This window comes from Cyprinus carpio, chromosome A10, assembly GCF_018340385.1.
Source record: "Cyprinus carpio isolate SPL01 chromosome A10, ASM1834038v1, whole genome shotgun sequence".
Lineage (NCBI taxonomy): Eukaryota > Metazoa > Chordata > Actinopteri > Cypriniformes > Cyprinidae > Cyprinus > Cyprinus carpio.
The window spans coordinates 16927528-16940384 of record NC_056581.1 but is presented as its reverse complement, the minus strand read 5'-3'; the positions used below and the strand labels follow the sequence as shown (position 1 = coordinate 16940384).

General features: G+C 37.2%; 1 protein-coding gene across 1 annotated transcript; it reads left to right on the top strand.

Moving 5' to 3' along the window:
* Positions 1-5702: 5702 nt before the first annotated feature.
* Positions 5703-10234, top strand: LOC109097919 (transcriptional activator protein Pur-beta). Its single transcript, XM_019111541.2, is given in 1 exon segment — positions 5703-10234. A coding segment is annotated over 1 exon segment (897 nt). The 5' UTR covers positions 5703-5902; the 3' UTR covers positions 6800-10234.
* The last annotated feature ends 2623 nt before the right edge of the window (positions 10235-12857 follow it).

Genomic DNA, 12857 nt, shown 5'->3' with positions numbered 1-12857 from the left:
CTCTATACGGAGTTTTTTTTTCTCGGACCACCAGCGCGCACTAGTCTTGTGCGCATGCGTGCTGGCGTCATCATACATTACATTAAAACCGATTGGAAAAACATAAGTATTTTTTTATACTGTGATGTGATCGGCGATGTTCCGATCACAATAGAGTCTACAGAATAATAACTGCCATGTTATTGTGCATCGTATTCTGTTGTAAAAGCTACAACGCATAACATATAAAGTGTCATTGAGCACGTTTGGTCTCTGTTCAGCTTCCTCTTTTCAACGCTAAAATTGTAAAAATTGCTCTTGTGAGTCCCTTTTGCGGTGCAAGCTTATCTCTGTTTTATGACTGTAATGTTTGACTAATAAAACAAACAGGATTTTGAACACTGGAGAACTGAGCAAGCACAGTAATCTGTTTCCTTATTTTTACATTAAATGTGCATATCAGTGGTTGTTCTTCATCCTATTTCCTTCAGTTCCTTTCAGGTTTATGTGTTTAACAGCAGTTAAATGCATATAAAGCGCGTTTTTTTTACATGGCCGCGTTCAAAATGACTTAAATATACAGTAATGAACAAATAAATAAATAAATTGGCCTCGTGGAAGTGTTCCAGAAAGCAGGTTATGTGACAGTGATATACCCGGGTATGTTTAAGGGTAAGTAAGCGCATTAACTCTCTCCGTTCCAAAACCGGAGCAGGTTCTGTTTCAGGGTTAGTATACTTCTATCTGCGCATGCGCGACCTATTGATGAGACTCCAGTGGGCGTGGCAGGTTGCGCACAATATTATGATTACAATATAACTATCAAATACTATATATAGTATTGTGTGTGTGTGTGTGTGTGTATATATATATATATATATATATATATATATATATATATATATATATATATATATATATGTATGTATGTATTGTCATCTCACACATCATGGATCTGCATTTTCTATAATGTACTTCCATAATAAAAATATATACACTACTGTTCAAAAGTTTGGGATCAGTAAGACTTGTAATGTTTTTTAAAGAAGTCTCTTCTGCTCATCAAGGATGCATTTACTTAATCAAAAATGCAAAAAAAAAAAAAAAAAAAAAAAAAAAAAAAGCTAATCTTGCAAAATGTTATTAGAATATAAAATAATGGTTTCTATTTAAATATCATTTAAAATATAATTTATATCTGTGATGCAAAGCTGAATTTCCAGCATCATGACTCCAGTATAAAAGTGTCACATGATCCTTAAGAAATCATTCCAATATGCTGATTTATTATTAGAATTATCAATGTTGGCAACAGCCAAATATTTTTTGGAAGCTGTGATACATTTTTTTGGGATTCTTTGATGAATAAAAAGTAAAAAACAACAGTATTTATTTAAAATAGAAATCTTTTTTTAACAATATACACTACCATTCAAAAGTTTGGGGGGTCAGTAAATTTTTATTCTTTCTTTGTTTGAAAGAAATTAAAACTTTCATTCAGCAAGGATGTGTTAAATTGATAAGAAGTGATAGAAAAGATTTATATTGTTAGAAAAGATTTATATTTTGAATAAATGCTGTTCTTTTTAACTTTTTATTCATCAAAGAATCCTGAAAAAAGTATCACATTTTCCAAAACAATATTTGGCAGTACAACTGTTGCCAACATTGATAATTCTAATAATAAATCAGCATATTGGAATGATTTCTTAAGGATCATGTGACACTTTTATACTGGAGTCATGATGCTGGAAATTCAGCTTTGCATCACAGATATAAACTATATTTTAAAGGATATTTAAATAAAAACCATTATTTTATATTCTAATAACATTTTGCAAGATTAGCTTTTTTTTTTTTTTTTTTTTTTTTGCATTTTTGATCAAATAAATGCAGCCTTGATGAGCATAAGAGACTTCTTTAAAAAAGATTACAAGCCTTACTGATCCCAAACTTTTGAACGGTAGTGTATGTGATATTTCTTATTATATAATTGGCATCAAACAATATAATTTGTATTCTCATTGATTAAAAGATTATATATATATATATATATATATATATATATATATATATATATATATATATATATATATATATATATATATATATATATATATATTTAAATGATTGGCATAACCATCGTTTAGGTGGCGATATGCAGTATGTATGTAAATGATCGTTGAACAAAAGGGCGCGCTTTTTCTTAGCGTCGGTTTCTATGGCGACTCGTCCATTCGTCGCTCTTTTTAGAATGTCTTGTGTGTTAACCGTGAACATACTCTACTCTGGAACCAGCACACCTCAGGTAAGCCAGGTTGGGTTAACGTTAATCAACCGAAAGATCAGGGTATATGTGACGGTAAATGAACCTTGCTTTCTGGAATATACACCCTGGACTCCCCACCTGAACCATATGCGCATGCGCGATGCATTTACTGCCTTTTTTGATTTCTGAAGATTGACTCATCCATAATGAATTACCACTAACACTAACGAGAAACGTAAGTAAAACATGATGAAAACGATTGTCATATGATTAAAAGCCTATGTCATCAATTACTATATAATTACCATCGCCGTTGTTACAAAAACACCACCCGTAAAGTAACAATATTCACCCACTCTCAGCGATCCAAACTTAATTATTGGCTTAAAATTATGTAGCTATATTAAGTTAAAAGGGACTCATTTTGCCTAAATTTGATATTTTTCCCTCTTTCTTTCATTTTTGGCCATTCGGGGAGTTTTAACCTCACTTTAGACAGGTTAGATTTCACTTCTTTAGCTAATCTTGTTTGTTTTTTTGGCCTGATGTCAGGGTTGCCAGGTTTTCTCAACAAAACCCGCCCAGTCGCGTTTCGATGGGGGACCTGTTAAAAGTCGCGTTCTGGGGAGGGTAAAATACTAGTTTTTTGTCAGGGGTTCTCTAGTAAAATTCGCATCCCAGGGGCCAAATATCACGTTATTTGGGTCGCTGGAATGAAAAACAACCCGCGGCAACAGCGCTGACTGAAAACCCGAAAACTGTCGACTTGGCAACACTGCCTGCCCTGAATTTGCGCTACCTATTTATAAGTAAATATATGATCCATCTCTGTTTTCTTTTATTTGTGGACAGTGGAGGGCGTAATACTCCACATTTATTGTTTTCCTTCTTGATTTATTATTTTACAGTGTGGCTATATATTAATAAACATATTTCATCAAAAGAAAGGGATTCCATTGTCGTTTTCTGTCATAAACAACAGCAATATTCACCAAAGAAATATAAAAGTAAACAGTTTCTGCATTCTTTTGTGTGTTAATTATGATGCCTGTCAATTTTTATGTAGGCCTATATGATTTCTTTTCTTTTCTTTTTTTTTTTTTTTTTTTTTGCATTCTGCATATTATTTTTTTATATTTACAAGGTTTCCCCAAAATAGTCTAAAGTAGAACAAAAAAAGTGAACAATGTAGGCCCCTCTTCCTCAAATCTTGCCCTGGAGGTCCAATGCGCTGCAGAGTTTAGCTCCAACCCTGATCAAAGTCACCTGCCTGTGATTTTCTAATGATCCCAAAGACATTGATTAGCATGCTCAGGTGTGTTTGATTAGGGTTAGAGATAAACTCTGCAGGAAAGTGGATCTCGAGGTCCAGATTTGAGGATGCCTGATGTAGGCTATAGAGCAGGGGGTGGCGAACTCTGGTCCTGGAGAGCTGCAGCCCTGCAGAGTTCAGCTCCAACCCTAATTAAAACTCACCTGCCTGTAGCTTTCTAGTAACCCTTCTGACCTTGATTAGCTTGTTCAGGTGTGTTTGATTAGGGTTGAAGCAAAACTCTGCAGGGCTGCGGCTCTCCAGGACTGACGTTCGCCACCCCTGCTATAGAGCAGCGGTCCTCAACCACATTCCTGGAGGACCCCCAACATTGCACATTTTGCATGTCTCCTTTGTCTGACGCACCCATTTCAAGTCTGTGAGTCTCTACTAATGAGGTGCAGGTGACCTGAATCAGGTGTGTTTGATTAAGGAGACATGCAAAATGTGCAGTGATGGGGGTCCTCCAGGAATGTGGTTGAGAACTACTGCTATAGAGTATAGACCAGTGGTTCTCAAACCTGTCCTGGAGTGCCCCCAGCACTGCACATTTTGTCAGTGGAGACTGCAAGACCTGAAGTGGCTGTGTCAGATATAGGGAGACATACAAAATGTACAGTGCTGGGGGTACTTTACGGAGAGGTTTGAGAACCACTGCTATTCTTGGTTCTTATTTCTAGGCCAGAGATCCTCAAATCTGGACCTCGAGATCCATTTTCCTGCAGAGTTTAGCTCTAACCCTAATCAAACACACTTGAGCATGCTAATCAGTGTCTTTGGGATCGTTAGAAAATCACAGGCAGGTGACTTTGATCAGGGTTGGAGCTAAACTCTGCAGCGCATTAAACCTCCAGGGCAAGATTTGAGGAAGGGGGTTCTAGGCTGTTATTTTTATTCTAGAAATGGACAGACTGTGAAACACAAAAGACATCAAGGGCCAGACATTAACAAATATTTGTAGGATTTTTATGAAAAAAAAAATTAATAATAAAAATATCTGCACTGTTTTTCACTACTTCACTTAAATTATGTTAATACTATAATTTGTTATTAACATTTTATCTCAGACCATTGGACGTTTTATTAAGATTCAAGAGTTGTTTGCAGTGCGCAATGAATATGGCATGAATTTTGATGATTGTGAAGCTTGAGGTAGAAAATTGTGCTAAAATTTCTCATGGGGGATTCAAGACACTGTAGCTATATGCATGGATGTAATAGGTAAATAATTATAGCGAATTATTTTTTGAACTTAGAAGTAGGCTACCTTATGAGATATCAATGAAATATGATTTCTAGTATTCATTAGAAATGGTTTATTACTATAATTATGCTATGTTGGTATAATTAATTCTCAGATTCACAGTTTTTTATTGGAATGACAATATTACGAACAGAGCAATAATTAAAAACAATTTGCAATCATTTGTACACACACACACAAAAAACAGTGTTATTCAACCAGTTACATGCTGGTGTATCGCCTTCTACAATTAAAAGCGATTCAAGAGTGATGATTTTTCATGTGCGCGCTTTTCACAATCACTTTCACGCAACATACTGAACTCGGGAATTAAAGACCGACGTCACGTTTGACGTCATCCTCACATAAAGGCGAAGTTCAGCTGATCTACAGTCAGCGTTTACGTCATAGCTCATAATTCAAGAAGGGGGAAAACAGCTGATCCTGGGTCAGATTTTAAAATAAAATACGCAGAAATACGTAGCACTTTATAAAACCGTTATGCAAAAATGACATTGTAGGCCTATGCATTTTATAGGAGATAGAATTTCATTACATTTAAAGTATTCGTTTTTTAAATTTTAATATAGCCTAAAAATACTTATATAAATAGTGTTAAAAAAAGATGAAGTGCATCTGTTAATTTCCATTTATTTCTAGTTTAAGGTACAATAGTCCAATACTGTCTTGTTCATTTTATTTTATTTTATATTATGATATAAACATCAAATGCACGTCATATTTGTATCTGTTTTCTTTTCTGTCACTTTTATTGCATTGTTGCGCTGGCAGTACAAAGCAGCCAAGTACTTTTATGATTAAAAAAAATATATAATGTTTGTTAGTTCTCCTTCAAAGCTTCAGCTGAGCTCCAGAAGGACAGGAAATGCCTGCACAGGAGGAGGAAATGTCTCTGACCAATGGAGCCCGAGCGCACCTCCCTCACGCCCCGAATGACAAGCGCGCAGACCTATTAGTGACCCCGCGAGCGCACGCCGCTTGTTATTGGCAGATGTGAGACCAATGCTGTGGTGCTGTGCCGTGCGTCGTGCGTGCAGGAGAAGGGCAGAGAGGAGCGTTTCTCTGAGGGAGAAGTTGGATGGAGGTGCTGAAGATGGCGGATGGAGACAGCGGGAGCGAGCGCGGGGGCCTCCAGCACGTCCAGCGGGAGCAGGAGACCCAGGAGCTGGCGTCCAAGCGCCTGGACATCCAGAACAAGCGCTTCTACTTGGACGTCAAGCAAAACGCGAAGGGCCGCTTCATTAAGATAGCGGAGGTGGGCGCCGGGGGCTCCAAGAGCCGCCTGACTCTTTCCATGTCCGTGGCGGCCGAGTTCCGCGACTACCTCGGGGATTTCATCGAGCACTACGCCCAGCTGGGTCCGAGCAGCCCGGAGCAGATCGCACAGTCGTCAGGCGGCGAGGACGGCGCCCCGCGGCGGGCGCTGAAGAGCGAGTTCTTGGTGCGTGAGAGGGGAGGGTAATACCTCGACTTGAAGGAGAACCAGCGCGGGAGGTTCCTGCGCATCCGCCAGACCCTCAACCGAGGTCCCGGCTTCGGCGTCGGCGGAGGGGGCGGTCCCGGGGGCAACGTGCAGGCCGGCCAAACCATCGCGCTGCCGGCTCAGGGCTTGATCGAGTTCCGAGACGCTCTGGCAAAGCTCATCGACGACTACGGCGGGGAGGACGAGGAGCTTAGCGGGGGGCCCGGGGCCGCGGTGGCCTACGGCGATCTCCCAGAGGGCACCTCCATCATGGTGGACTCCAAGAGGTTCTTTTTCGACGTCGGCTCCAACAAGTACGGCGTGTTCCTGAGGGTCAGCGAGGTCAAGCCCAGTTACAGGAACTCCATCACAATCCCCTTCAAGGCCTGGGGGAAGTTCGGAGGAGCCTTCTGCCGCTACGCCGAGGAGATGAAGGAGATCCAGGAGAAACACCGGGATAAGGTGTACGAGAGGAGAGAAGAGTCCGAGGGCGAGGTGGTGGACGACGACTGACCCCAGGAGATGACCGGACGTGTGAAACAATAAGTGCATGAACTGAACTCAAATAGCCTACTAAAATATTCATCAGACAGAAAAAATAGATCTGTGAAATATCTATGTGGTGAGGTTTAGGGGAGGGGGAGGCGGGTCGACTATATTGAAGCCATGGGGCGAAGGATGTCTCGTGGGTTTTGATTTATTTCTGATGCTGCCCTGTCCTGTGAAACCAGCGAGTTTAATTGTCTTAGTTAGCAATTAAACCTTTGTTACATCAGCGCCAAGGCTGCTGAATTATGATAAAACCAGGCTATAAGGGTGCATACTGTCCAACATATTTTTAGAGGAGATACATTTATATATACAGTATACATATATTGCGTCACTGGCCATGGTGTGTTTTCTACCAACGCAGCATGAGTCTTTCTAAACGTACATCAGAAGTTGTGTTCTCAGATGATTTTTTCCCTTTTATAGACAGATGTTCCCTAAGTTATTATTTTAGGCTTTTTGTTCTCACATCAGCATGATTTTTATGATTTGGCCAATTTGATTGAGCATTGAAATGTTTTAAATTAAGATTTGGAGCATGATTTGACCCCTGATTTTGTGTTTGTGTGTCTCAGCTGTTCATGGCGAGACTTTTTAAAGTCATAATCTGACTTCATTACAGGCATTAATGATGAAAATGGTTGCTTTATGCACATCATTCCACTATGGACCGGTGGGGCATTTTGGTTTCGGGGTCAACACACAGAAAGCTTTGTTTTTTCAGACTTGGGTCCAAGTGCCCTCTGAATATTTAAGGATAGATTGCTTAAGTCAACACACATGTGATATTAGTTAATATAAAAGAAAAGCGCTACATGGGCGAGTGTATTTTCACCCCATCCCCTTTTGCGTTGTCTTTTTTTTAATGTGAGATTCTTCTTTTTCAGAGAATACGTAAACAAACCAGCATATTTTTGAATACGCAAAGTAAAAATTATATATAAACTAAAGAATTATTAAAGCTCAAGAAGCTAATTTTGTAAAAAAAAAAAGATAAATAAGCTGGGATTGGAAGACTGTCCAGTGTATTTTTTTTGTGGAAGACTATAATATACATGAGATTAGCGAAAACGTCACCCTCCCAAGCTCCTCCCACAACCTTTTTGAGTTTACAGCATGCACTTCGTTACGTTTTCTTTCTTCGCGATTAATATCAAACGTCTTTTCGGTGGTCTCCATTTCTGTGCATGCCCGTCCCTCATTTGCCTTTTTATTTAAATTATTGCTTTCTCTTGCGTAGTATCTGCAGCTATATTAATGCGATATTTTTGTTTAGCCTTTCACCAAAAATATTACTAAAATAACCAAGTAGACCAGTAGGTTATGATGGAGAAAGATTGTTAACTTTAAACACATTTCATCCATGCACTTTAGTAAAAACACAAAATTCGATATGCTTGCATCCACGGAGAAGAATTGAAGAAATTTTTTTTGTAACATTTTTTTTGGGGAGCAACAGTGTTTTGTGCTGATTTGCAAGGCCTCCTTTGACCTATTTTGTGTTAAATGGCAGCTGTTGAAGTCATGTGTACTGCTGTGATCTTTCCTAAAATGCAAGACAGACGAATTGCATCCTATGTTATGAAATGATTTATTATCTGTTGGCTGCAGAATTGTTAATGGATGCCAATCTCTGCACTCGTTTTCTGTACTTCCACGATTGCAGCAGCTGTTTCTCCTCAACAGCTCGCTGACTTAGCAGGCTGGTTATTTTAATGCTAGAAGCATGAAGAGGGTGAACATTCCTGCCCTGGTGGCCATGGATTCAGCTGTGCCATTTGCTCTGTAGTGTGGCGAGGCACAAGGGCCCGATTGTTGAGCCGATTGCATGCTACTGCAAATGTTATTACATCAGCAGACTGCATCCGCTACACGTGATGGTGGGCCGCTGAAGCTGTAGGGTAGAGAAAAACCTGTCATTTGGCATTGTAGCATGCAGCATAGAGCGTTTTCTGCGTAACCTTAAAAAAAACAGGCCCTTGATTTGGCAGCCGAGCCTGAACGGCAATAGAAAGCGTGACACAGCAGCTGTTGGCAGGACATTCTTGCGTTTCCCCCCCGCTTGCCCCCCTCCTCAGCTGCTGTTCGGGTTGCTCCGCTAAACTGAGTATTTGTAGATGGGAGGCACCATTCGGGACTCAAGGGAGGCTGAGTTGGCTTTACAACACGACTCGTTGTTCAAGCTCGCTTTAGGAAGGAGAATTGCTATGTTTCTAGCACTTTGTGGTTACGCTGGCGTGTCTAAATCTGCAGCATTTGTTGATCAAGTGTGCATTCATTTTGACTGTAGGACCCATCAGTACTATTAGTGAAGTGAATGTGTCATGTTGAAGAACTCAGATCACTGACAAATTGTTTCAAAAATGCAAATGACAACAAAAAGCCATTTCAAAAGCCGTTTTTCTTCACTTTGAAGGGGTATAGATGCATTAAAACACTCTAGGCTGCTAATTTTCAAAGTGAAGTTGAATATCGCAGCACTTTTTTTTTTTTTTTCCGTTTAACCTGTCCATTTGAAATATGAAATTGGGCACAAATCTCTCCAGAACACCATAAATGGACTTTCTTTCGACTGAACTTGGCTGTGTTTATTTCATATGTATTATATATAAATATATATGTGAGAATATGTGCTGTAAAAGTTTGTTTTGTTTCCGCCTTAATGTCACAGAAAAAAAAATTAAAAATCACATCAGGGACAGGAAGCAATACTCATTCAGAAGTTAATTTCCTGTCGGGCTCGTCGCCCACTCTTACAATTGGCCGATTTGTCTTCCTGTTTCCTGAGGTTGGGATTTGTGCAAAGTTCTGTGGGGCATCCGCATACTTTTTGAATGAACAATACCTCTGTACTACTGTACGAAAGATTGGAAAACCTCTGACTGAATGTTCTGTTATTCCAGGTGACTCACCCGAGCTCTTAACAGCATCCATGTGTCAACCACGTTTTACCTGATCATACGCACAAGAGCAGCAATTCATAGAACAATCAAAGCTATTTTTCCAATATCTTATGTGTTCAGCAGAGATTTTAACATCTGAATGCCCTCATCTGGTTTAAACTCAGGTTCTTGGCATTCTCCGTATATATATATATTTGCTCGATTCATTTTCTATCTGTTACTTGATACTGAAGTTACGGAGCGAGTTCATGTTTACTGCAGGACACTGTCAAGAGCTCAGGTCTCAGATACTCAAAGTATCTCCACACATCCCATCAAACCCTGTCCCATACTAGACTGCCTCCATCAGAACAGGCAGACTTCCATTTTTCCCGTGGTTAAACCTTTTTTTTCTTTTCTTTTTTTTTTTTCTGGAGATTTACAAGTCTATATTTAGAAAACGCTATGTTTGTTTGTAACAGAATAAAGGAAATTATAAATGATGGAAAGCAAACTACTGGCCTGGCATGATTTTGTTTATGTACATTGGTTGTGTTCACCAGTTTAAGTGTTGTTTTTGTAGTATTTATAGCTTTTATACATATTTCGAATTAGCTTTTGTTTTTATATTTTTAGTTTATTAATTTAATATTTTATTAATTTTATGTGCCTTCATTATTTTTAAAATTATTATTATTTTTTAATAATTACTATTTAGGTTGAATTTGATTTTAGTGTTGCACAGGCACTGTTTGTAGTTTTGTTTTTATTTAGGTTTTTTTTAATCTAATATTTATACATTAAAAATATTTTGACGTAAAGCTGAAATAAAATAATGATTTAGTTAATAATAATAACCCTATAGTCAACATAATATAAAAATCAAACCCATTTATTTTCTTAAAGTAAACAATAATAATAATAATAAAAAAATTAATAATGAACTTTAATCAAGATGTAATGACTTTTGTTTCAGAGTCCCGCCTCTGACATGACTGTCCTTTTTGGATGACGTCATGAATGCCTATTATTTTTCAGCTGCTCCACTCCAACAACCTCCATTCTGGTATGTAAGGCCCACTTTTCTTGATACAGTCAGTTGCTGATGGTTAAAATCATGTTAAATTCTAAAATGGATTTCCATTTAAGGGACTAAAATAGGTTGCAAAGACTATTTAAATTCTAAAATCAAGCCGTGTAAGTTTGTGCTTACTATTGTGCTTATGCAATTCATTTTTTTATTTTTTTTTAAGGAAAAAAAGAGCTTTAATTCTGAAATAACTTTCCTTGATTAATGGCCGTACAGACTTTGGGTTAATATTAGCACATTAGTATTAACTATAGATAACTACATAATCTTGCCAATAGTTAATGCGGTAACTAATTGCAATGTAATGTCAGTTAATTTAACAATAAAAGTTACTGCAAAAAAGCAAATAACTAGATTTTGGGTTATATATAATCTTGCCAATAGTTAATGCGGTAACTAATTGCAATTTATTTTTTGTGAACACTTTGTTAATATGTCACGTAATATATTCAACTGTTTGAACTTTTGGTGTCGCAACTCTCAAAAATACAGTAAAAACAGTAATAATGTGAAATAATATTACTGCTGAAAATAACAGTTTGTATGCGAGAGATCATTACTGCAGTACATGCACATCCCCCTTCAGAAATCACAATTCCTGATCGTACCTCAAGACATTCTTTCGATTACTATCAATGTTGAAAACCTTCGATTGGGATCCATTTTTGGTCCGGATTCTTCAAAAGAATAGCATCCAAATGAAACAGACAGATGTCCTTTCTAAATAAAAGTATTAAAACTGACCCCAAACTTTTGAACGTTAAGTAAAAGTAAAACTTTACTGCCTGACTTATTTGAAATGCACTGAGCTCCTGCTGTGATCACATGAGCATTCACTGGTTACGAAGAGTCGGCACTGTCTCTAAGCATTAAATGTGGACCAAATTTAGGCACGAAACTGGACGGTCTGTCATTGTTTTGATTTAGGTCATGGTGGGTGGGGTCATATGATGTCATAAGAGCAAAAAGCAATAATAATCAAATGTCCGGGGCAGGCAATTGATTAGGTTTTTATTTGTCTTTTTTGTAATGCTTTTTTGTGTTGTTTGTCTTTTTTTATTTTGGTTGTTTTTTTCAAGATTAATAATTGTTTTGACTTATGATTAAGTTAATGATTCAAATGTGTAATTATTCATTTAGCAGACACTTGTCTGAGTGAATTTAATGTTACCATTCACAGGACAACAAACAGCAAAAAAAAAAAAAAATAATTTTTATTAGTTTTTTTGATGTCTGTTTTTTTTTAGTTTTTTAGATGTTTTTTTAATGTGTTTTAGTTTTTAACTTATTTAGTTTTACTTTAGAAATGTAAGAAATGTTGGCAACTAGCTGATTTAAAAAAATATATATTTATTTCAGTTAATGTTTATTCTATTTCAAGAAACCAGCATTGTTTTAGCTAATGTTTATTTCAAGTTTTTTTTTTTTTTTTTAATTTTTAGTTTTTATTTTTTTATTTTTTAGATAAATTATTTTTTAATATTTAATTTGATTAAATTTTCAAGTTGTGATTTTTTTTTTTTACATTAGTAGCTGAATATATATATATATATATATATATTTAGTAAATGTTTACTTTATTTCAAGTAATATTTTTTATGGTTTTACTTGATGGCAACCACTGTAATGAAATGGTTATGGTTATGTGATGGCAACCACACACACACACACACACACACACACACACACACACACACACACACACGTTCATATTTATTTTATAGCAAGTAATAAAAATGTGTTTTTAAATTGTTTTAGATTTAGGTAATAGTGGCATCTAGCTACAATTATTTTTTGGTTATATTTTATCTCAGTTTTCCAATTTCAAGTAATGATTTTTTTAAATTCTTTATTTTTAGTTAATGACAATAAACCTGCTGCACACAATGCTTTTGACATCGCTTTGAGGTGAAGTCCTTGGAGAGCAGCACACAGTGTTTGACTCTGTAAATGAACTGCTGCCTTTGGCAACCAGCTCGAGTTCCCTGGTGAGAAGTGAACGCACGAGCAGATGAGAGGACAGTGTAAAGAGGAGGAGGAGGGAGGGGTG